Source organism: Triturus cristatus, chromosome 2_2 (assembly GCF_964204655.1).
Source record: "Triturus cristatus chromosome 2_2, aTriCri1.1, whole genome shotgun sequence".
NCBI classification, from domain to species: Eukaryota; Metazoa; Chordata; class Amphibia; order Caudata; family Salamandridae; genus Triturus; species Triturus cristatus.
In genome coordinates, this window is record NC_140582.1 from 351,826,566 (window position 1) to 351,853,158 (window position 26,593).

The window sequence follows — 26,593 nt, forward strand, 5'->3', positions numbered from 1 at the left end:
GAAAGCAGATCAAACTGACATAAACAACTTTTGACCTATCTTCAGTATTCCTACTTTTGCTAAGCTCCTTTAAAAATATGTTCATGTCCAACTCTGTAACCACATTGATCATTTCAGATTATCAGACCAATTTCAATCCGGTTTCCATCCAGGGCACAGCGCCGAATCAGCTATGACACACATAGTGGACGATACCCTAAAAATGCTGGACCAGAACCAATCCTGCCTTTTAATCCTCCTTGGCCTATTGTCTGCTTTTGTTACGGGTAAGCATGACAACCTACTAGACCTTTTGGAACACCGTATGGGGTATCGGGATCAGTCCTTAACTGGTTCACTTCCTATCTCCATAAAAGGTCTCAAAGAGTCCAGGTTAATCACTTTCACTCACTCTCTTCAACCTGTTCACGGAATGTCTTAAGGAAATTGGGAGTTCATCCAACATCACATGTACTTTGACAGTACCAAACTATACACAAGTCTCTGCCCCAGAATGCATCTACTCCCTCAACACAACTCTGCAGAAAACTCCAAATTGGCTGGCATTCAATCGCCTCAAATATGTATCAAAAAACACTTAATTCCTACTTATCGCCCCACCTAACCAGTCACTTGTCATAGAAGAATGGTTGACACAGCTAACACCCCTCAACTAAATTCCACAAGTCATTGACTCTGCAAGATCTCTGGGATTAACTCTCGACAAGAACCTCAAAATGCAGAAACACATCATTGCCACCTCTTTAGGAGCGTATCACCAAATGAACATTCTAAAGAAATTACACCCCCCCCCCCCGTCTTCAAGCATGACTGCAAGCCCTAGTGATTCCCAGGTTGGACTATGGTAGTGCAACCCTCTCTGGTTTGCCCAGATTCATACTGGCTCATCTGAGAGGCTTGCTCAACTCTGCTGTTGGTCCATCACCGGCTAAAATAGAAACCACCACATAACTCCCGATCTGAAATTCTTCAACTGGCTCCCTTATAAAGTAAGAATCCAGCAAAAAATTGCCTGCATGACACACAAAGCCCTTCCAATTCAAAATCCCTACAGGTCTTGCTCAGAAACTAGAACTCTCTGGTGGTTCCAGATCATCCAGAAGCTCCAACACCTCACTTCTGAAACCTCAGATTCCACAAGAAGAAAACGTACAACCGATCCTTCTCTGGGACTGCTCCAAGAATTTGGAACTCCTTGCCCTCTGTAACCAGAATGAATCCCTCAACTGTATCCTTCAAGAAAGAAGTCAAAGTACTCCTTATGAACAAATTTCTCACCTAAATCCAAAGATTCTCATCCAGATTCTTCAATTTTCCTAATCACTAAGACATACGGACTACTTCGTGTTTTCAACTAGCGAGTCCTGACACTACCCTCACTTTTCTAGACGCTGCATGTTCCTGCAGTTTTCTTGACTGATACTTTTGTTTTTATTGGTTTAGTACCTCATTGTAAACCTTACCCTTCCTTTCTGGATACTACTTTATCCTGAATTTTTCTCAAATATGATATTGTTATTTCTCTGCTCTCTGTATACTAGTAAAGCGCTTTGATACCTGCAAGGGTCATGTACGCGCTATATAAAACTATTCAAATAAATAAAAATGGTGTGTCAACCTGGATTGGTGTATACTAGTGGAGAATGTAACCTATGAAAATAGAGGTTGTTTATACACATTTGTAAAAGTGTGGGGGCCACGGAGTAGAGGGTTGGGCAAAAGCATAAATTGACAGGCAGCTTGATTGTATGTTGAACTTACTAACCGAATATTGAATAGAACTGAATTGTAGGAAATTATTACGTGACTGAGCCTATGCGGTGTGGTGACCTTGTATAATCATGCTATTTATAATATAGAGTGATGTAAATTCTGTAAATGTTTTTGGTATTGTTTAATTGTGGTGATAAAACAAATTGTAAAACGCAATACATTTTATTGTGGAAAACATTTTTTAGATGTGAAATTGAAACCCAGTCTGTAAACTAATGTTTTTTTAGACTTCTTCTGAGACCCGAACTAAGGCAATGGCAGCAGATGAACGTGCACAGTTGTTAGAAGAAATTAAACTTCTCCAGATTGAAAAAGAGGAAAGGACGAGGAACCTGACTAAAATTGTAGTCATCCCCTCATCACATGTATCTCATGAAGATTTCCGGGTAAGCTGGAGAATCAGATTGCAGAACATATTCATATGTGTATTGGTCTTTTCCCAATGTGTCCCTAACAACTTGTCTTCAAACAGTTAGTTTTAGTTCCTTACTGATATGTTGCTTCACATTAAACTGCTTTCTGCTAGGACTTTTAACCATATTGAGGACAAATATACCTTTGGTCTCGATCTACAGTCTCCAAAAGGAATCTTTATATAATTAGTATGGTTATTTTTTATGCATCACCCAGTATTTGAGACTGAGTGTCTGACAGTTGGTTTAGTTAATGTATAAAGTCTTAATCGACAAGAACGTTTTTTGTTCCTGAATGGAGGAGTCATGTGCTCTTACCTAAGGTATGCAATGCTCTGCCATCTTCCCTAGGACTGACAGGTCAGTGGCCTCAGAAGTCGAATGGAGGGAAACTTTGAAAGGCAGGTTCAAGGGCCTGCATTAGTGGCCTGTCAGGGTGCCACCTTCATCTCGTACACAGCTCTCTACCCATAAGGACTTCACTAGAGGGAGACCCAGGGCGAGGTGTAGTTATGACTGCCACTCCAAAAACAGGCGCTGGACCTGTCCAATATTGCTGACATTGATGTTGAGGATTGACGCCATACCAATTTACTGGATGTCTATTCAGTCAAGCCACACCCATCAATGCTGAGGCATCCTTGTGTCGCTTGACTTTGACAAATAGATGTTCAGTGTTGAACTAAAAATTCCCCAATCGGCTGCAGAATCACCACAGCAAGATGCTCCTAATTCCTTTAGATAACCCCGTGCAGACACTATTACATCCCCTGTACCTTCACCTGCCACCATGGTACCGATCGTACCTGTTAATATTTTGTCTCCTCCTTGAAAGAAACTCAGTGCCTTCAAACCTGAAAATATTCTGTACTCGGATGGCTCTACCATACAGTTGTTCCAGCAGTTCTACTATTCCTTTCTATCCACCTTTTGGTAATCTGGTGATGCCATCATCGCTTATAAAAAGGCAGAAGAAAACACTAAAGCGATCTCCTGGTAATCACACAGATAAGGATGCAGACTGACACACGTCAGACACGCAAATTAAGTCTTTCAGGTTCTTCCAATTATTGATATTTCTACTTTGCATTTAGTGTTAATCTACGAAGAGCTTTAAAATTAAATATTCTTTTTGAGACTCCCAAAAACATTTGTCAGTCATCGAGATAATGCTCAATTAAAGCTCTCAATCTCTACCACTTTTGACACTGGTACCAGGAGAATAGCAGAAAAAGGTGGAAACCCATGCGTCAGCCCGGGAAGCAATCTCCCTGATTGAGCAAACAGCAGGATTCCTTGCTCGGAGAGAAGTGTAACTGTCCCAGGTGCTGCTCTGGAAGTGGTCAAAGCAAACCTCATTTAGTACCAGTATGATTGAGCTTTCAGAGTTCAAGATATTTGCTGAAGGATATGATGAAAGACTTCTTGGAATTCCTTTTTTTTTTTTGGTAAGCTGTTGGATTAGCGGTCAATGGTCTGAGATCCCTTTCTTCAAATCCTAGCGAGTTTAAAACACTAGGGTAAGGTAAGTACACTACACTAGTACGATGTCTTCCAATGGGGAATCTAGTCCGACTCTGTCTGGGTACAGTGCCCTTAGGTTCCAGGAACTTAGGACCCTGTGTAAGGCAAGGAAACTGAAGACTAGTAGTAACCCTTTCGAAGTCTTTTCTCATAGAATTTCTTCTCCAATATGACCTCCAGAAACCTCTTAGGCCACTGAAGGAGGAAGACTTTGGTTGTGGCGGGGGGGTGCCTACCACTTCTGACCCTGCCTCTGGACATATCCATGAAGATTCTGAAGGGAACCACATGAACAACCCTGGGCCTGAACTGGTACTGGTAGTACGGGGGGGGGTGGTCACAACAGTAGGCCCACTTTTTCTCTCCCTGGGTTGGTAAAAAGGATTGCAAGGAATAACATGTTCTCCTCCACTCTTCTCTGAATTTGCTGCGGAGTCCATCCACTCTAGGACAGAAGGTGAAGCCTTAGATAGAGGGTAAAGCTTGCTCAAACTTGAGAGTGCAAAGCTCAAGTTGATGAGGGAGCAGCTGGATCTTTAAATGGAAGACCTAGAGGTAGAGAGAGGAAGGAAATACTTTGGGTTAGATCCCCATGGTGGCAGCAAGAGACTCCTGGGTCAGGGAGGAACACTTTGACTCAGGACATCTCAACAGCATAGTCCTTCCTTACAAAGCTGGGAATGAGAAGGCCTGTAAAGTACAGAAGGACCCCAAGAAGCAATGGACAGCTATCCTGTGGTTCTCCGTTGCAGGCACAGTTAGATATAAACTTATGACAGGGAAGACGATGTAGGCAACTATCATATCTTGAAGGAGGCACTCATGATGTTTGTGGGGTTACAACTGAGGAATGCAGGATTAAGTTAAGGGAAACTCAGAGTCCTTACAAGACTGGGTTGATTTTGCAGACTGTGCAGTTAAGGCTCTGGAAGTCTGGTTATGTGGTAGTAAAGTACATGACTTCAAAGGCTGTACAACTTGATCATGAGAGCACATATTTAATAAATGTAAGTCTGAAACTCTGCACCAATAACTGGTGGACTCTTTGCTGACATCTGCCCAAGAATTGGGAAATAAAAGGAAGACAAATGGGTCCGCAACAGGGAGAGCAAAAAGTCTCATAGTGGGGGTGACTAGAAGAAATACATGTATTTGAAGTCCCAAGGGAAGGGTAGAGCGAAACCTAAGACAAAAAGAAAGTCTTCTTCAAGTTCACAAACATCTCTCTGGGCGTGGGTCTCAATCCTCCTCTTTCTCTAATTAGAAACCTTAGTGCTTTAATTGTAAAACAAAAGGTCATAAGTCTTCTGATGCTATATGTCCTAAGACAGGTACCAGTACTGCTACTCATTTCCCCCAGTGCGCCTAGCAGTATCGCTAGTAGTAGTGATACCTCCAAGGATGGAGCTGGGTTCGCCTTGGGAACTGCAGTCGACTCTTGCCTAGTCAGAAGAAACTGAGGCTGTCCTAGTATCAGAGGGTGGCATTGACCTTGCCACTTTGGCTGCTTGGCCTCCTAATATGAGGAGATAGCCAGTATCCCCTAATTAATGTTATTGAGGCAGAAGCTTACAGGGGCACAGGTGCCAGTGTCACTATGGTGGCTGAGAAATTGGTGTCACATGAGCAGATTCTACTTGGTCACACTCCCAAGAACCCAACACAGATCACATCACTAAGTGCCACCCCATGGCAGTGGAAAATCTCAGCTAGGGGGGAGGGGGTTACTGGCCTTAACATTTTTGTGATATCCTCATCCATTCCTGTAGTGTTTTATGGGCAATGATTTGGAGACTTCATCCTTGGCTTATGTGAGGTTACAGAGCCATGCTGGGCCTCCCGGGGAAGTTCTTTGTGACCACAAGAGCACAGGCGAAGAAACGGGGACAGCAAAAAGCACAGGAGCCTGAAAGGATGGCCCACACATCTCCTCCTAAAAGGAGAGGTAAGAAGGGTAAGAAATTATCCTCTACCCAGACTACAAGTGAGGATCATTCACCTCAGGGAGATGATCTTGCCCCTGGTGAGGAAACTGGCCTAGAGAAACTTGGGTCTCACGCTTCAGAGCTTTTTGGGGTGTGTGGCCCTCCAGGAAGGAATTGAGCCTGGAGCAGAAAGCCTGCCTCTCTCTTGAGAGCCTCAGAAAGCAGGCATCTGTAGAAGAGGCAGGGGATGTCAGTGGATCCCACAGGATTTACTGGAAAGATGGAATCCTTTATTCTGAGGTTGGGGGCCCCACGCCTGGTACTGCCAGGAGGTAGGTTGTTACTCAGAAGTTTAGGGAGTTCCTCTTCACCCTGGCACATGATATAACCCTTACAGGACATCTTGGGCAAAGCAAGCCTTGTGACAGGCTCATCCCACACTGGCCCCACATGTCTGACGACACCAAGGAGTTTTGTCTCTCCTGTGTTACGTGCCAAGCCAGTGGCAAGTCTGGTGGTACTACAAAGACCCCCTTAATCCCACTGCCTGTGGTTGGTGCCCTTTTAGCGGGTGGGGATTGACCTTGTTGTTCCCCCCCCTAAACCCTTCAACAGCTTCTGGGAGTAGATACATACTGGTGGTGGTGGTGGACCATGCCACCGGATACCCAGGATACCTACAGCTTCAGTAGCCGCCAGGCTCTCTGATAAGATTTTGCCAGATGGGGCTTTCTCAAGGAGGTGGTGTCAGACGGAGGTGCAAACTTCATATCTGGCTACCTGAAAGCTATGTGAAAATAGTGTGGTGTAACTTATAAGTTCACCGCACCCTATCTTCCCCAAGACAATGGGTTGCTTGAAAGAGTCAACAAACCCCACAAAGGTATGATTATGGGACTATTTGACCTGCTCAGTAGAAGATGGGATGTCCTATGGTCTTGCCGCCTTTTTGCCTACAGAGAGGTTCCACAGAAGGAAGTGGGTTCCAGTCCGTTTGAACATCTGTTTGGGCATCCAGTTAGGAGTCCACTTTGTCTGATGGAGGGATGGGAGCAGCCTCTCAAACCTCCCAAACAGGACATTGTAGACTATGTACTAGGCGTATGCTCATGTACGTTTTGAGTACATGAAGAAGGCTACTAAAAACTTGGAGGCTAGAACTGCAAAGGCTCTGGCATGACCAAAAGACTGTTCTGACTGTTTACCAGCCAGGGCAGAAGGTGAGGGTATTGTGTCCCCGAGAGCTCACCAAGGCAAGTGGAGTGGCCCCCTTACAATTGTAGAGAAGAAAGGTGAGGTCACCTACTCGGTGGACCTAGGCACTCCACCTGAAGCCTTTGACGGGACTGCATACGGCCACTGATGAGGGACAGGAGGAAGAGAGTGACCCTCCTCCTGATCTCTCATACAGCCCAGTTGGTTCAGTAAATGGTGTAGTCTTTGCTGACAAACCTCACTGACTAGCAACAAACTGATTGTAGACAGGTACTCGGTCAGTTCCCAGAACTCTTCTCTCTGACACCCAGTCAGACTACCTGGTGCACCTGTGAGGTGGACACAGGTGACAGTCTGCCTGTCAAGAGTAAAATCTACAGGCAGCCTGAGCAGATCAGAGATTGCATCAGGACAGAGGTCCAGAAGATGCTAGAGTTGGTCATTGAGCCTTCAGACAGCCCTTGGGCTAGTCCAGTAGTCCTTGTACCCAAGCCTCATTCCTGGGGCGGAAAGAGAAATGGGGTTCTGTTGAGACAGAGGTCTCTATGCACTCACAAAGGCTGATGCCCATTGTAGTAATCAAACCAGGATCCAGGAAGTAATTTCAAGCAGATTTATTGAAGATGGTTACAAGATGTAGGTTAGTTGTAAATAAGCCCCACCAGGAGCAGCCTGCCAGGCGCTCAGCCCTTCTCCAACTGTCCATTCCCACTCCCAACATTCTATCTTGCATCATTCAGGCAGCATTCCACTGGCACATCATGAACCATAACAGACCAGGATACTACATATCATCCTTTGTTCCAACAAAAAAACAAAAGGAACGCCAAAATCTAGAATAACAAGAGAGAACGAGAACAGAAGCTAGACACAGGCTACAGGAAAGAAAAGACCGGATAGCACGAGCGAGAGTAGAGAGAAAATATAATGAAAGGAGATGAGATAGAATAACATAAACCAAAACCCATCTTCCCTTCCAAAAACAGACAAGAAGCACAGAATAGAATAAGCAAAAATCCATTAATGACTGCTCTCTGCATAACTACCGGCCAGGTAAAAATACAAGAAAGCAGCTCACCTCAGGAGGAAACAAGCCAACAGAGAAGAAGAAGAACACAAATACTCACACTTCCCTGTCAACAGCATGAAGAAAAAAAATAACAAATCGAAAATACAACTGGGCTACAGCGTGGAAAAAAAAACTAGAAAAATTGAAACGCCCAGAGTAACATAACCCATGCACTATTGCGACTTAAACCGCACAGCCACTAGGGTACAGACATTTGCTTAAGCATTGGCAACCTCAAGTGGAGGTATGAATATGTGCACTGTTGAAATAAAAAAAACATGACCAACACTAGACACCTAAAAAAGGTAAAATGTGCACTGCAGTGAAGGCAATAGACAAATATTGTGATGTCCACCTACGGACGCACCTCGACTGGAGGTAAAAAATGATATGCACAGGATAATGGGGAAAGACCCGCCAACACACCTCCGGAGAGGTCATTAAATTGTGCATAGAAAATGCAGGACACTCGTCCGCGCAACACACCTCGACTGGAGATCAATAGATATGCACATGAAAGTGGGACACAACCCCAAAACACACCTCGTGGAGAGGTCAATCGATGAGCATGTGCGAGTGGGACAGTAGTCCACACAAAACATTGTGTACATGCGGGGAGACACAGTACACTGTAATAATTGTAAAAACTAACCGAGGAACAGACCTTGTGTGGGGAACAAAAACGTTATGCACAAGAAAAAAATAAGTAAACCCAAAAAGTACCATCACATCGTAAGACGGTAGACCATGCGTACCCCACACTGTGACCAACATAGTCACGACACCCTATGAAAGTAAAACCAAAGAAGTTGCACCTCCACTGGAGGTCAATGTATACGCACACCAAAAGGCAAAGACCTAACAGACGCACTTCACAGAGAGGTCAGACATTGTGCATTAAAGAAATAGGGTTAAACAGTGTGAAATATGAAAGTAATTTGAGTGGTAGATATTAGTTATTTGGAGTGAGAAGGGTAGCGAAGGGATAAAAGGGAAGAAAGGTTTGCATTCATGTAGCAACTGTTACCCCTGATGGGTGTTGACGCGCTTTTTTGGCGAGTTGGACGCTTCTCTGGAACCCATAAAGGATTAGTGTTGAAAAAATTAGTAAAGTGAAGTATGAAGTAATTTTGAGTAGTGGATGTTATTCAGTTATTTGTATAGAGAAGGGTAGGTTCCGGAATAGAAGAGGGAAAGAGGTGTGTATTTATATAGCCCTTGCTACCCCTTGATGGGGTTTTGAGGTGTTTCATTGGCACGCTACTCTGGAACCCATAAAGGATTAGTGGTTAATTAGTATAGTGGAATATGGAAATTGAGAAGTGAACATGTTAATCTGTTATTATGATTGAAAAGGATAGTGGAGGGACAGAAGAGAGGGGTTTCTTTGTTTGAGGTCATAGCAGTAGGAGGAAGCTTTTGGATATGTAAAAGGGGTTTTTGAGGGGAAGAGTCAGAGGGAAGAGTTTATAAAGGTTTGTTTTGGGGGATCGGTATAGTGTAAAAAGGTGTCAGATGATGCAAGGAGGGGTAGAGTAGGAGAGAGTCTAGAAAGGGTTATTTTGGGGATCATAGTAGTGGTATGGGGTTTGGGATAAATGAGTGGATGTAGAGGATATATTGGTTCGAGGCATGTGGGCTGCTGAATTCATATCTGTGCAAAGATCGCCGCCTAGTGTTGGGTCCGGATGATTGCACATTGTTGTCCTGGAAGAGTCTTCTAAGTATCACGAGATAGGTGGCTCCTCCCCTGGACTACAGTGCGCATGGGCATCCTCTCCATCCTCAGATTGTTTTTTTCCGCCATTGGGTTCGGATGTGCTTATCTTAGCTCAAGTTAGGAAAACTTTATTTAAGGCCAAAAGCCTTTAGGTATCGTCGGTATTGTTTGCGTTCGGTATCGACAAATATTTAGATCTGTTCTCGGATTTATTTACACTTCTCGGACCTAGTTTCGGTCCGACCATCGATCGACGTTCGAGGATGGAATCGAGGACTCCCTTCAAGAGATGTCCTTTATGTCATGCGAAATATCCACACATCGATGTCCATCCGATGTGTAACAAATGTTTATCACCGGATCATGAGTCAAGGTGTATGGCCTGCGCCCGGTTCCGGTCAAAGAAGACACTTCGGAATCGACGGGCGGCTAGATTGGAGGCCAAACAATCGGCACCTAACCCGGTTAACATATTCAGCACCGAGGATGAGGGCGTCGAAGAGATAGACTCGAGCCATGCTTCGGAGCCTGAATCCCAATCTGATGATGAGGTGATCTTCGAGGACAAACGTCGTTGACGAGGTAGGAGACGACGATGAGGCCCTTGGATATAAACACAGAAAGTGGCTGTCACATATAGAGACACCAGCGTACACAGACAAGAAGTAGACGGCGCACACACGTACGCACATAATATACACGCATACACAGTGTGCACACAGAGTACTCGCAACACACGCACACACAGGCAGAGAAGAGACCAGAATCACGCTCCGAGCATTTGCGGTCAGAGCTGTGACAGCGAACCACCTGTGTGAGGAAGAAGGGAGGGCGTGAGAGATGAGAGCACAGCAAGGACACTAGTCGGACCCTGGAGGCTGAGCTCACAGGCTGGCAGGGACAGAGCTCCTTCGCCCGCCTGCTGCAAGTGGCAGTAAACCTGGCACCCAACTTCTACAGCCCACTAAGAGGGCACCATGGACCGCCAAGGTGCCCACCGGCGGAGGTGCTTCCAGTCTGCCCTGTACCACGTCACCACGGGCATTGAGAGGACAGCCAGGCCGGACTGCTGAGAGCTTCGAGGGATGAACTGGTTCTCTGGGGATAGAAGTGAAGACGGGCCGGCACCTCTGGGAGAGGAGTGGGAGGAAGAGAGCTGCAGCACTGGTGAGGAAGGGTCTGTGTCTGCAGGGATTGGCGCGAGGAAAGGTCTGCTCATCTGGGGGAGGAGTGAGGAGGAGGGCTGCACCCTTAGGTAGCAGAGTGAGGACGGGTCTGCGCTTCAAAGGAGTGAGAAAAGCGCTGTCCCTCAAATGAGTGAGGAACCGTCGGCACCCCGAAGGAGAGAGCAGAGGACTGGTCTGCACTTGAGAAGAGAGAGGAACGGTCTGCACCCCTAGAGAGGGGCGTGAAGACGGGCCGGCACCTCTGGGGGAGGAGTGGGAAGGAAGAGGAAGACCTGAGCCTCAGAGGGCGCGTGCGCCGAAAGTGAAAGTGATCGCGATCACTTAATTACCTGTGACAGAGATGAAAAGACAGATGGCGGTTGCGCGCGTTCACGCTTGCGTGCACGCAAGCTTCAGACCACCAAAATGCCTGTGGTAGCACTTTGAAAAGCCCCTTACTAAAAGTCGAGCAACAAGCAGCGCATGCGCTGCTCTAGGCTCGACCTAAAAATCTAATCCAAGCCTATGAATTCTGAGAATGAAACTGTAGAACACCTCTGAGTAGTACTGTAATTGCCTTTGGCTTCTGGTAATAGATTTATTTGTGAGTGAGCCTCGAACACCCCTGAAAATTTGTGGTGGCAGAAAAGTGTAGCCAAATAAACTTCAAATTGTTTGTTTTTGTATATCTGTCAGTACCACTGATCTCTTTCCACGCTACCAACGTGGTTTGGAAGGTCTGAGGGCACAGTGTATAGTATGTCTGAAAGGGACTTTTAGTTGTGGATTCCTTACCTTAGAATTAGCCCCAGGCATCAGACTGGATCCGGAGAATTTTTTCTCAGCAGCACCCAGTCGGTAGGTGGCGTTGGTCGACTCTGCGTTCGTCGATGGCGTCGCCGTCGTGACGTTGCGGTATCTACTTGACGCCGCCCCTGCGCGCTGACATCAGTTCTTTCTTTTTCCACGCCAGCTAGCGCATCTCCGGAGAAAGCGGTACCCTTTGTCAATTTTTGAGAAAATCTTTTTCGAATTGTGTCTACATCTTCTTTCGAGTCTTCCGACTCCTGGTGCACGTAGGGATGGCCCGTCCTTGGACCAGCTTCAAGCCATGTGAATTCTTTCACAAATTGATGTCCGTCACGTATCCGCACCTCGTGTGCCTTTGGTGCCTGAAGCGCGATCACAACCCGAAGTTGTGCTCCGACTGTCGGGCCATGGCCCGAAGTCTTAGCGGGAGCAGTCCCGAAAGCTTCTGGAGGCCCAGCAGTTGGCTCCGCGCAGCTCGAGGTCCCGGTCGAGAGGGAGGTCGCGGGACTAGTCGCGGAGCCACCAGCACTACTCTTCTCAAAGTCTTAGTCTTCGGGTATCGAAGAAGCAACTTCTCTCTTCGCCTTCTCCCCATCCGTCGGCAGATGCGATGCGGGATGTGGAAGTTAGTCATCCTGCAGCTCTGCCCGCTGAGCCTCATGGGTCGCCTCTGAGTTTCCCCCCCCTTTCCAGGAGCTGGAGCGACCCCTGCCCAACTTCATACATTTTATGAAGCCCTCATCTGTCTTTGAGCAGCCTGCCTCCGCCGGCACGCGTTCAGGCCCCGCAGCCCTGGTTGGGGGCTCTAGGCCTTCGATGCCGGCGGCTTGGTCCCGCAGGGCCCCCGAGGATCCAGACCTGGATCCAGATTGGTGCCGATCGACCTCACGACACCTCCTCCGGTACCACGGAATCCAATGGCGACACCTCTGCCGGCGTCATCCCCGACACTCACTTCGACTCAAACGGAGCTGGACCGACACCACATCCGACGCCAACAGGCAATTTTGTGCCTATTTTCTATCCTGGCTTTCCCTTTTGCCCTGAGTGGTGGCCAGAGGACGAGGAGGAGGACTGGGTGGGGTCTGGGGACCCTTTAACAGAAAAGCTACAAGAGCCGGACTGGAGAGAGGAGTTGGGTGATGATAGTTGTTTTGACATGTCACCAGACCCTGTTATGCTTTCTCCCCCTACCGTGGCTATGGAGGAGGGAGCTTCCTACGCTGTTGTGTTGCATAGGGCTTCTGAGGCCTTGAGCTTCCTAAGGTTGCGGTCAGGACTAACCTCCTGACTGAGGTGCTTCAGCCAGCGGCAGCCTCTTCAGAGCCCCTGCTGCCTTTTAACGAAGCCCTCACAGACATCCTCCTGGGCACCTTGTCCAAGCCCAGCACAGGGGCTCCTGTGGATAGGGTGAATGCCCGACGCGGCTGCCCGGCTCCGGGCGACCCGCTTTTCCTCTCCTAACATCCTACCCTTAAGAGCTTGGTGGTCCCAGCCTCAACGTCCAAAGGCCCATTCCCCACTTCTCCCCCAGATAGGGAATCCAAGAAGCTGGACTTTCTTGGGACAATTTTTTTTTTCCGCCAGTGTAGTACTGCGGTCGGTGAACATCGCATGCCTCTTGGGCCATTATTCCCACTCCTTGTGGGATTCGGTCACACAAGTGCTGCCACAGTGCCTGGAGGTGGCGTGGACTGTACTTTCCTGTGCGCTTGTCGAAGGGAGGGACGCAGCAAAGTTCGCTATCCGCAGTGGGCTGGACAACGCCGATTCACTTGGCTGGACAATTTCAACTGCGGTAGCCCTGAGACGCTATGCCTGGCTGAGGACCACTGGCTTTTTGGGGGATGTCCAATCGATGCTTTTGGACATGCCCTTTGATGGCTGTCGCCTGTTTGGTGACGAGGCAGACAACGCAGACAACGCGCTCGAGTGTTTCAAGGACTCTAGGGCTACGGCCAGATCCTTGGGCCTCGCTATCACCTCGTGCCCCTTGCAGTCTGCCTTTAGCCCCTTGCAGTCTGCCTTTAGCCCCTTTCGTGGCTACTGAAGCGGTGCCCCGCCACGTTCCGCCCAGAGCCACAGGGCCACACAAGCTACCCAGCCTCTGCGGGGCCAGGGTACCCAGCGATGTGGGACTGGGGGCCAGCGGGCAGGCCAGTCTTCCAGAGCCCCCTCTGCAGCATCCTCCAAACCTTTCCAGTCTGACCTTTCAGGGCCACCAGTTGCCAGTGGGCGGCAGGATCCGCCATCACCTCCCCCACTGGCACATCATGTCGGACAGGTGGGTTTTGCAAATAGTCCGAAGGGGCTACTCCCTCCCCTTTGAGACTACCCCTCTACCCATTCCACCTACATCCCATCTCGTATCAGAGGATCACTTGACCTTTTAACGTCGGGAAGTTACGGCTCTCTTTGCCAAGGGAGCTATCGAGCGAGTCCCTGTCCCAGAAGTAGGTTGTGGTTGCTACTCCCACTACTTTCTGCTGCCCAAGAAGGACAAAGGCCTGCGTCCTATCTTAGACCTCAGGTATGTCAACCGCTTCCTCTGGAAGGAGAAGTTCAAGATGTTGACATTGGCTCAGGTCCTGTCTGCCCTCGACCCTGGAAACTGGATGGTATTATTGGACTTGCAGGATGCTTATTTTCACATCCCCGTCCTGCCTGCCCACCGGTGTTACCTATGGTTCACTGTAGGCCATGAGCATTTTAGTTTACCGTCCTCCCCTTTGGCCTTACAAGCGCCCCCCGGGTCTTCATGAAAGTGATGGCGGTGGTCGCAGCTTATCTGCGCATATCAGGGGTTCCAGTCTTTCCCTGTCTCGACGACTGGATGTTGAAGGGGGGCTCGCCCCAGGCTGTCATCTCCCACCTCCAGAGTATGTCAGACCTCTTGCATCCGCTGGGGTTCTCAGACAATATGCCAAAGTCGCACCTGACCCCTCGCAGAAGCTCCTTTTCATCCGAGCCATTCTGGACACAGCACAGTTTCGGGCCTATCCTCCCGAACAGCGAGTCTGGGATATTCATGCTATGATGCTGATGTTCCAGCCTCTATCACGAATTTCGGTACGGATGACACTGAGGCTGTCGGTCCTCATGGCCTCCTACATCCTGCTGGTAGATCGTGCCAGATGGCATATGCAGGCTTTGCATTGGGACCTCAAGTTCCAGTGGGCACAGCATCAAGGGAATCTGTCCGATGCCGTCTAGATCTCCGCAGGGACTGCACATCATTTGCAGTGGTGGCTTATGAACCAGGATTGGGTACAAAGCAAACACAAGGAGGGGTCCAGGGCAGAACCCTCTCCCTTCCTGTACCAGAGTTTACAGTGGTGACAGATGCATCACTTCTGGGATGGGGCGACCACATGGAAGATCAGAGCTCCGGGCGATTCGTGTGGCACTGAAGGCATTCCTTCCCTCTGTCAAGGAAAGAGTAGTGCAGGTGTTCACAGACAACACTTCAGTCATGTGCTATTGTAACAAACAGGGTGGAGTGGGATCGTGGACCCTATGTCAGGAGGCTCTTCGCCCCTGGAAGTGGCTGGAACATCAGGGCATGTCCCTGGTGGTTCAACACATGGCAGGTTCTCTGAACGCCAGTGCAGACGACCTCAGCTGCCGGTGCTTGATGGATCACGAATGGCGTCTTCACTCGGAGGTAGTGCAAGGTCTCTTTCATCAGTGGGGGGAGCCTGGGTTAGATCTATTGGCCACCGAAGAGAACGTGCAAAGTCAGCTCGGCGACGCTTTTCATTGCAAGTGGAGTTGTGGTCTTCTATACGCCTTTCCACCTATACCAGTTCTGCCCAGATTGCTGAAGAAGATCAAGTGCGACCGCGCCCAAGTCATTCTTGTGGCTCCGTACTGGGTAAAAAGATTCTGGTATCCCTAGCTCTTGAATTTGGCCATCGATCCTCCGATCAGACTACTTCTTCGGGAGGATCTTCTGTCGCTGCAGCAGGTGGCAGTCCTCCTCCCGAACCTGCCCAGCCTCCACCTCATTGCCTGGAGATTAAACGGCAACAGTTGACTGCTTTCAAACTTCCTCCTGAAGTCTGTAATGGAATCTTGGCAGCCAGGCGTCCCTCCACCAAAACGATATACTCCTGTAGATGGAACAAATTTGTTGCATGGTGCGCAGCAAAGGCTGTGGATCCCTTTTCTGCCCCTCTTTCAGAGGTTCTCCTCTTACTGCTTTCTTTGTCCCATTTCGGCTTTCCTTTGCCTTCCTAATCAACTTCCTATTGTAAATCGCTTCCTTAAAGACATTGCGCATCTTTTTCCTCCTATTTCTTTCGTAATGCCCTAGTGGGACTTGAACATAGTTCTGACTTATTTGATGTGGGCGCTCTTTGAGCCGCTGCATAACGGCCCTATCTGATAGAGACTACTAGCCGCAGATTCCTTAACGTAGAATTATCTCCAGGTGTGAGACTGGACCCGGTAAACTTTCTTTGCCCCAGCATCTCTGCGCGCCGGGGGGCGGTACCACGCAACTCTGCCCTGATGTCGTCGGCGGGCGTGACGTCAGCGAGGTCACATAAGCCCCGCCCCGGCGCATTGACATCAGTTTCCTTCTTTTCCGTGTACAGCGCGGATCCGGATCGTGTCCCTGTCCTGTTTTCAGGCCTTCTTTTCATGCTTTTGCGTGGGTGACCGTGTGCGAATGCCCTCGGGCTTTAAAGCATGCTCGTCTTGCGCACGTCAGATGTCGGTGACTGACCCTCATCCGATTTGTATGTGGTGTTTGGGCGAGCACCATGATTCCATGGACTGCGACGCTTGCCAGAATCTGAAGCCTAAGTCCCGGCGGGAGCATCGGATGAAGCTCCTCTCCGCCCGGTTGTCCAGGTCTGGGCCGTCCCCGCGTCTGTCCCCCATGGAGGGGTCCATGCATCGCCACTTCCGCTTTCGGCATCGCCCGTCACTGAGGCCCTTGGGCGTCGCTCGCCCATCGGTAAGTCGCTTAGCTTGTCTCCGAGGCCTGGTCCCCACTCTGCGGAGGGCGTGGGTTCTCCGCAAGACATGCAGCCTCATTCGTCGCCACCCTACCCGCCGTTTACTGGCGCCGGGGCGACTAGGGCCCAAATGGAAGCCTATGCTGTGGCTTTGAAGTCTTCTTTGGCCCCTCCTCCTCCTCCTCCTGGGACGCCCGTGGATCCCTTGCCCCATGCGGGGCCTTCCGCAGTGTCACCGGCGTCTCCGGCGCCGACTGGTTCGGCTTCAGGCTCTAGAGGTGTGGTGTTGTCGGGGAGCGGCCCTACGGGGTTCCCTTCTTCGGCCCATGGCGCCTCTGCCTCGCTGCAAACCCCCAAGGGGGTCCCTGTGGTGTCGCAGTAGGTCGCCTGGACTCGCGGCTCGCCCCAGAGTCCTCCTCGGTCTTCTGGGCCTTGCCAGAAGCCGAGCTGACGCCGCTCAGGTGCCGACGGCTGTCAACCCTGGCGCCGCCGCGGGTGCTGGCTAGGAGCCGGGGCGTGTCCCCGGATCCCTCTCGTCTCTCCATGCAGGCGGCTGCTTCGTCGGAGGTCGAGTCGGCGCCTTTTCGGTGCCCTTCTTTTGCCGCCCCGGAGCCGGCCCTGCTCCATTCTCTTGGGGTGTAAGTGGTGGACGAGGTCGTCCTGGCATCCCCTCCGGCGCCGGTTGACCTCACGCCGGCACCCGTGGCGGACTCCACGGTGGCGTGCTGGCGTCGGGTCGTCGACTCGTCTCCAGAGGCCCCCTCCCTTTCGGAGGTTCGTCAACTGTTTATCTCTTCCTCCCCGGAGATGGGCCGCCGTGTTGTGGCTTTTTTCCCCGGCGTCTTCCAGGGAGGGCTCCTTGCCGTCCCCGTGGCCACAGCCTTCCCCAGAGGTACCTCAGGTCCCCCACTCGTCTGTCAATCTTCCACCATTCCGAGGCTGGCCATTTCTTCCTCCAGCTGGATTCGGGGATGGCCGGCTTACAGCCGTCGCCCACGGAGGAATTGCTCTCACCACCACGACGCCCTACAGAGGCGAGTGCAGCCTTTGCCCATGCCATTTCCACGGCCGCTGGCATTTTGCACATGGGCGACCCTGCTACCCCATTTCCTACGGACCATTTGCTGGAAGTTCTCCATCAGGGCTCTGGTGGATGAGAGCTGCTTCTTCCCTTCGAAGCTTCGCTCCATAATTCTCTTCTGGGGGCGTCCTGCCACGGGGGATCTGGTGCCTCAGCCGCTCCTCCACCGCCACTGTCCTGCTCCGCATGACCCAGTCTGCCTGTCTTTCCACCCTTCTACTCAGGGCCCTCTTCTGCAGACTGCTTTTCCTTCTTTACCTTTGGTGTTTACTCTGTCACGAGATGCGCGATGGTTAGATTCCTGGGGGAGGAACCTCTTCGCTTCTTCTAGTGCTGTTTTGCGAGCACTCAACACGCTTTGTGTGTTGGCCAGGGCTACTTCCAGCTTGTGGGATTCCGTGGAGTCCCTTCTGTCTTCTGCCTCTCCAGAAGGTGTTCACGCTGATCTGCGTCGCCATGTGATGGATGGCCAGGAGCTGGCCGTGTTTATTCTTTGTTCGACCCTGGATGTTTCTGATGCTCTCGGCCGCACAATGGCAAGTTCAGTAGCTCTCTGTCACCATGCTTGGCTGAGGGCTAGCGTTTTCCCTGAGAATGTGAGGGAGCGTCTCGTTGACCTGCTCTTTGACGGGGTGCTTTTATTTAACACCCACGTGGATGCTGCCATTCAGCGGCTCCTTGCGGGGCTCCGTCCTCCTCTCCCCCCCCCCCCCCCCCGTAAATTGGCTTTGGGTCCTTAAATTGACCCCTTTGTGCTGTTGGCTGCTGGTACAGCCCCTTTGGATTTTGTGGTTCTTTGGTTGTGGTCCACCCGTATGTGTCCTCAGGTTGGGCCTTCGGTGTGTTTTTTGATTGGCTGATTGTCAAGCCGTCTGTGGTTCTATCTGCAGGTCCTTTTTGTTCTGTCCTCTGCTGCGGGATTTTTTTCTAAGAGGTGTTCCTATGTTTTAGCGGGACGTATCATACCCTATGTGGGGTACTTGTAGCTATTGAATAGCTCTGTCTTGCGCTGGGGAGGTATGGTTGACCCTTTTCAGGTTCCCTGACTTCTTGGCGTCCCTTTATGCCGCTGGTGCGATCTATTGTATCTGTCCAGGCGTGGCTTGCGCTGCTCCGGGTTCCGTTATTCTTGGTGTTCACTTCATTGCTTGACGGTTTGACATGCTGTCTCTGGTGTTGTGTTGTGGCGTTTCCGCCTTCCTGTCTGACGTTTCGGCCTGGTCCTCTGTCTGGTGTTCCAGGGGGTCTGGGTTTCTCCTGGCTTTCCTGTGTTCTGGTTGGCGGCTTGGTCCGTTCTCCATGTCTACCACTTTTACTCTTATGGCTGGTTCCATTTCTCTTCATGGGTCGGTGTGCGTCTATTGTACGATCCTCCTTTGGGGTTTGTTCTGCATTTCATGGCCTCTGCCCTCGGCTTGCGCCTGGCTTGTTCTGGGTGCGCTGCTCCATGGTGTTGTCTGTTGTTGGCTGTGCACGTCTGCTTGTGCTGGCCCACTGCCTTGGCCCTTGTTGTGCTACCTTGTGTCCCTGCCTCTTGTTCTGCTGGGGCTTTGCGCACCTGTGCCTTTCTTCTTATGCCTGTGTTCCTTGGCTGTGGAGCCGTTCCTGCCTTGCCTGCTTCCTTGCGACTGATGCCTGTTCGGCTGCCCTCTGTCGCGGTGTGTTTTCCTACGGCAGGCTCTGCCTCCGGCTCTGCCTCTTCTCCCTGGAGTTGGGGTCGTTCTTTCCTCCTGGGTGCTCCTCTGCGGCTGTCTGTCTGTATACGAGGGTTTGTAGCCATTGTACCTTGCATGGGCTTGGGGTCTCCTAGTCTTCCCTTCGCCTTGCTGGGGCCTTGTGTTTCTTCCTATTGGGGAGGTTCTCTCGCAGGCCCTCCTCCCCTTTGGGTATGGCTTGGGTATCTATTCTACGTTAAGGAATCTGCGGCTAGTATTCTCTATCAGATATACGAGTTACTTACCTTCGGTAACTATGTATCTGGTAGAGACAATTCTATCCGCAGATTCCTTCACGGGCCGCCCTTCCTCCCCGTTCTGCAAGGACCTTTTCTGTGGTTTTCTGGACTCTCCTCCCTCTGGGTGGCTGGTCTCCTACGAGTGTCCGCTTCGCTCTGCTCGGACAGGATACTTGGTTTTGCTTGATTGTTCCACCCCTTCCCTTATGATACATGGTCGGTTGGTTCATGTGTGCTTCTGCATCCCTCCACCCTGCCTTTTCTCCGGTGTAGGGGCCTCTTTTTACTCTTCTACATTTTCCTTTCTTGGGGTTCTGCTTGGGTTTTTTTTTTTTTTTTGCCTGTCTCTTGGCCTTTTCGCTCCTTTCTGGGGCTACGGCCCTCCTTGAGGGTGTCGTCTAGGGGTGGATTGCTGTACCTCTTTTGTTCCGGGCTGGTTGCCCTACACTGTTGTGGGTGGTGATTGCAGTCTCTTTCTCTCTCTCTTCTGCTGTGCCTTTTTTCACATGCTTCTGCCTCCTGGATGGTTGTCGCCTTCGCTTGCACAGGTGTTCCTCTGAGCGGTGCTCTGCTCTTTTGCTGCTATGGCTTTCCTCGCTATAGTCTTTTGTGCCTTGGTGCTTGGCACTTTTCCAACTGGGGCTATTCAACCCCCCCACCCCACCTCCTTTTAGTTTCTCTCTTTTCTGTTTCACTGGTTTTTCGCACACTGTTCCCATACTCTCCACAGTTTTGTTTGTGATGGCTCCGCGTTGTGGCGCGGAAAAGTTCTCCGAAGAAAACTGATGTCAGCGTGCTGGGGTGGGGCTTATGTGACGTCGCTGATGTCATTCCCGCGGTCACGCCCGCGGACAACGTCAGGGCGGAGTTGCGTGGTACCGCCCCCCGGCGCGCAGAGATGCTGAAGCAAAGAAAGTTTTCCGGGTCCAGTCTCACGCCTGGGGATAATTCTACGTTAAGGAATCTGTGGCTAGAATCGTTTCTACCAGATACATCGTTACCGAAGGTACGTAACTCGTATGTTAGTCTCTTGACTCTGAAGACAGCCTTTCTGGTTGCCCTTACCTCTGCTCGCAGGGTGAGTGAGCTCTAGACTCTTTCTTCTAAGCCTCCTTTCCTTTCTGTTCATCTGGACAAGGTTGTCCTTAGAACTCGACCTTCTTTTCTTCCCATTTAAAAAGTATACCATATGGCAAAATTCAATAGGTTGGGCCACAATGTTTTTTTTAATCTTTCAGATATGATGGGAGTGCTAGATGTATTCCCCTTTTCAGGCATGGTCATTTGATAGGATGCTTCACCTCCTGATTCAGCAGTCAAGGGAAACTTCTAACTGAGGTCACCTTTCATACAGTAAATGTTAAGTCTCTACTGCTGTCTGTTTTTGTGTTTTAAAAAAAAAAATGTATTGCTGCTTACATTTTACCTTTCATTTTAGACAAAAAGAAAAAGAAGAGTGACATGGGCCCCTGGTAAACTTGCAAACAGTTTATCTTCTACAGAGGACTTTGGCATTGGATTGAACACATCGCATGTAGCTAAAAGAACTAAATTCTCTGCTTTGCAAAGTTTACCAGACATGGATGATTGTAAGTAGTTGCGTTCATAACAGGATAATTTCAAACTGTTTAACTTAGTTCACATTTTGTTGAAGCTAGTGTTGAGAACAATGCAGTGATTATTTCAGATTACGTTTGCATGCAAATGCCTGGAAGTATTAAACACAATGGCCCCTGGATAAGGTTCGAAACTATTTACCAGGACTCCATGCACACTCGACTACTGTTCTCTAGTCGTACCAGTAACCAGGTGTAGGAGCTGTCACAGCTCCATGGCCTACCGGAAGGGAACACAAGCTTTTTTCCATTCTGAATGAGGCCTCTTCTGTCAGTTCAGGATGGACTGTACTTTAGCATTGGCTCTTTCTTAAATTCGCATGCTAGGCATTCCTTGTCGTCAGGCTAGCACATGAGGTGGAAGTGCTAAGCTCTCTACTCCACCTAGAGGCCATATTGCTCCTATTTATGTATGGCTTAAATTGCTTTGGACCCTGTGTCATAGCCCCCCACCACTCCCCCCCCCCCCCCCCCCCCCCCTCCGAATTGAGTCTTTTAACTATCTGAAGAGGCCTCTCCTGCTGAACTGCCAGCTCCTGGTTGTGTCCCACCTTGCGATTGTTGTTAAATCCCTGATTTCCATGTGAAGATATGCATTTAATGTTGGCGATTATGAGACCTTTAAAGAAAAGTAGAGAAGATATAAACGCCTAGTGCACAACACACAAAATAAGTCACTTTCAAAACCCTGCAGTATATTTAAAGTGAGTGAAGTGTATATCCTAGATTGAGCTCTTAAACTATTTTTGAAAAACATGTTCTACAAATCACAGAAGTTATTCAGTTTTTGGGATTGGTCTTTTAAACGACGATAGCAAAACATCGCATGCTTTCTATACCGAACAAGTGCATTCTTCGGAGTGTGACTTGTCTCCTGTTGTCTGGGCGCCATATCTTAGTGGATTTGTATAATCCTGAATGATGCACTTCGCATAAGACAGCTTCAGGAATGTCTGTAGGATCAATGGTGTCAAACAGAGGATTGGAACAAACATATCCTCTCTAGAGTGCGGTTGTTAGGAGAATATCTTGTTTCAAGAGGCTTCATCTCTGAAAGCTTTTCATCACCCATAAACCAGAAAATTGATGTAAATGGTCACTAAAGGGAATGCAGCACAACAAATGGATAAAACGGAAGCCCGTCTTGAATCCTTGGTTGCCGCTGCCTGCTGTCCGGTAAAGGGAGATGGAGGGGGGCAAGCCTCCTTTGCGGCCACTGTCATCGCCGACGTCACACCGCGCCCGGAGGTGTTTTAAATCTCGCTGATGCCCACCGCAGCGCTGGACGGACGCGGGCTACCGCAGCGCAGGACGCACGCGGGCGTTGCCCGGGCCGCACCCGGGCGGGCCCATCTGCACCCGGCAGCAGCATAGAGACCTGTACTGATTACATCTCCGCACCACAATAGGGTAAGAACTACGTCTATTCAGTTGATTTTAAGGGAACTTGGTGAGCTCCATGGTATTTTATCCTCCAATCAACACAGTGGCCTAACTTGGGGCTATAACCGTGAACTTTCAGCTTGGACTTAGAACGTATTTTCATTGAATCTTTTCTGAAATAACTTTCTTAAGCAGGCTGAACACCGCCTCCACTGTTTCACAAAGATTGAACTCTGATTGGCACAAATTAACTGAAAATTTGCTTTGTACAGTACATCCCAGGAAAGGAAAGGGACACTGTGATTAATACATACGTCAATACATACCAGCTGAATAGCCAGTACACTTCGTCTCTGTCATAACTGTTACATCTGTTTTGTGGATATTTCAAAAGCGTGACAGATTCCCCCATTATTAAACCATTATCAGATCCAAATATCCTGTCAGCAAGTTTGAGCGGCTTGCGGACAGGAAAATGGGAAAAAGGAAGGCAATAGAACCTGCAATGGGTAGGCAGAAAATGGCTAAAATTTGCAAAACAGCAACTTCTGCAGCTTATAACTGTACTTTAGCAGCTATAGATGAGCTGATTGAGGAAGTCGAAACTATGCTAGCAAATGGGGATAAAGTGACACCTAATGACCGTAAGAAAATCTCAACATACTTCAGTAAGCAAAGTAAAGCAACCTTTACCAAACTAATCCCAAAACAAAAACGCCCCTTAGTAATTGTGCACTGTGCACTCGAGTCCCACTTAACTATGCAAAGCAGCCCCCCCCCCCCCCAAAGACTCCCCTAGACGAGCCACTATTGAGTTGGAAGAGCCCAGCACTCCAACTAGGGACTTTGTTAATCTAGAATGCTTGAATAGATACGCTATACTAGGAGATGACCAAACTGAGGACCAATTAGAGGAGATCGAGAGCACACTGGGGGTTATAGTAGGGCCGAGAGAAGTACGGACCCAAACAGATTCGGAGGTCTCTAACGAAGTACTGAGAAGACTCTACACAAAAGGAGATAGAAGGGCTCAAGAGAATGCTTTCAGACTTGTTAAAAAGTCTGCCTTTAGCTTATAAAGAAAATAACATCTTGACAAACCCCCTCTTGCACTCTGGTGATAAACTGGATCTGACCAACGGAGCAAGCATGCGACCAACTCCTCAATCCGGTGCACCTACCAAAAATATATCAAAGGACCCAACAGATCAGAACAGGTACCCAATCGGGACACCCTCTTATTTATAAAAATCAAACACATACAGGACCCACCAGAATGATCTAACTTTCCCATGCAACCCCATGACCAATGAGAGGCGCACTGCACCTCTTCAGATGCCTCAAAACACACAGGTTAAAACCATCCAGCCGCTATGAATCGGGTTTAAACTTAAATAGAGCCTGGGAAGGGGGGGCACTGTCTTTTACAGAATACCCACCTAACAAACCAAAAAATGACTACTCATAATGCCAATATGTATAACATCTTTTTGATAAATGTCCCAAGACTAAGCCAGGGAACCAGAGAAAATGAGGACTTCCTAAAAAATAAAGTGATCCATTGGATCAGGCATAAACGCCAGTGTCTCTCTGTAATAAAATCTGACATTGTAAGAGCTGAAAGGCTACAACAGAATGGGGGGAGCATGGATGACATTAAGTTAACGTTCCATTCAAGGTTCATAGCAGAAAGCTTAATTGATATGAACATCTTATCACACTCTCTCTCTGTCTCGTCGATCAGTATTAGGTTAAATATTCCTGAGCTAACTACTAGTACCAACCAACATCAAGTAATAAAGAATACAATGAATCCTGATTCAGTCGATTCATTGACTAGTAATAAGCAGAACATTCCTGAGTCAGCTACTAGTACCAACTCACATCAAGTAACACAGGAGACAATGAATCTAGATTCTGCAGATTCATTGACCAGTATTGAGCAAAACATTTCTGAGTTGGCCACTAGCACCAACTCACAACAAGTATGCAAGAGACATCGAATCTAGTCTCTGTAAATTGCCTGCAAGGGAATATAGAGTGAACAGGATGGCAAGGGGAGACCTCCCCGAACGAGATACGAACCTTGTCAATTTCAATCTTCTTTTTAATCCCCAACCAAGTCTTGATGTTACTCTTCACGTTATCCGCCCAGATCGAGAAGACAACTGTCTCCTACTTAGTGATACGCTGATCACACATACACACCCGATCACCAAACGGCAAAAAATAATTTCTTGGAATATAGCTGGGCTAAAGCAAAAAATCAAGGAACCAGATTGGCAGAATTACATAGAGGACTTTGACCTTAGTCTCTTTCAGAAGACATGGGCCAGGGAATCGCAGCACAAATTAGGGTACAGAACCTTTAGTATAGAAGCAGTACAATCATAAAAAGGAGGGCATCGGGGGGGACTGATGATATGGGTTCAAATTAACCTAAATGTTACTATAGAAACTGTAGTTACAGGCTCATTGTACATCTTGGGCCTGAAACCTAGGTTTTCAAACACCACACAAGTGTATCTTTTTAATATCTATGTAAGACCCAGGAAATGCTCAAAAGAAGCACCTTTGTTAGAACATTTTAAGGAGGTCTTGGGATCTATAGATCTCAAATATGCCATCATAGGAGGTCACTTTAATTGCTGTTATGAACCTATGGTGGGACTTGAAGTAGTGCCCGAAGAGGAAGACCAACTCAGAGGCATCCCCCTTCAGACAAAAAATACAGTGAGGTGTACTACCTCCGCCATTCAAATGTTTCACTTTACCATCGAAAAAGGCTTCAGAGCACGCAACGGTCGCTTTCCCTCAGAACTTGCTTGCGAAAACACCTTTATAAGGGGAAACTCAAGGTCGAGAATAGATTACATACTTATCAGTACACCACACTGGACATATGCACAGGACTTTAAGGTCGATAAGAGATCAGAGAGCGACCATATCCCGCTATGCTTGGATTTAGATGGGAAACATTTCCCATTCCATGAAACATTAGAACCTGATCCTAGAGTAGAACTAAGACAGCCCCTGGTAACCAACAACCGAAGGTCAGTCAGATGGCCCACTGTGTTAGACCAAATTGAACCCCTAACTAGTATTTATAACACTTTTAGTTCCTTGGTAGGTCCCTACCTGGACCAAGATCATGAAATTACCAAGATAACCGACATCCACCAAAGTCTGGTAGAGGAAAGCAAACAAACTTAACTAAGCCACGGACAAAAAAGAACATTTCAATGAATGGGGCCCATCCACCTAACCCTTGGTATGACCAGGAATGCAGATCGGCGAAAACTAGGCTTATTAGTGCTCTTAAGAATAAAAACTCAACCGAGATTAGAATAGAAAGAACTAAATACAAGAACACACAAAAGATAGCCCAAAGAAACTGGGAAGACCGCATCTGTGAGGAGCTTATAACTGTGGCAAAAAATAGGGACCAAGCTATGTTTTGGAAACTGATGACCCATGGATCTAGACAGGATGTGACGGCTTCTGACCATTATTTAGACCCTATTTCTTGGCAGACACATTTTACAAACCTCTATAACCTCATTGCTGACTCTGATTTAGTTAGCCACTCTGCAATTAATCCTTGAGTGTTCTTGTCTGTTAACCAAATAACAGCCTTACAGTTTAGCATGGAGGAAACTGCCCTTGCTGTAGCAGCATCAAGCCATCAAAGGCACCAGGCCCCGACAGAATTCCGGAGGACTTCTTCAAACACTGCCAGGAAGTGTGGGTAATGTACATAAGCGAACTAACAAATGCAATTGCTAGAGGGGAGCTGGTGCCACCGTCCTGGAAGGGGGACAAGATAGTCCCATCCATAAACAGGGCAGCAGGGAAGAGCCTGCAAATTATAGGCCTATAAGCCTGATAGATGTCCTACAGAAGGTTTATGCTAAACACATTTTAACTAGGCTTACTGATTGGATGACAGAAGAAAATGTACTATCACCATGCCAGGCTGG

General features: G+C 48.7%; 1 protein-coding gene across 2 annotated transcripts in view; it reads left to right on the top strand.

Annotated features, from left to right (window-relative positions):
* CENPE (centromere protein E) overlaps window positions 1-26,593 on the top strand; it is a 1,911,253-nt gene that overhangs the window by 147,170 nt on the left and 1,737,490 nt on the right. For both annotated transcript variants that reach the window (XM_085641421.1, XM_085641422.1), the window contains exons 13-14: window positions 2,001-2,159; window positions 21,053-21,203. In XM_085641421.1, the coding sequence (XP_085497547.1) occupies window positions 2,001-2,159; window positions 21,053-21,203 (310 nt within the window). The remainder of the gene's footprint in view (window positions 1-2,000; window positions 2,160-21,052; window positions 21,204-26,593) is intronic.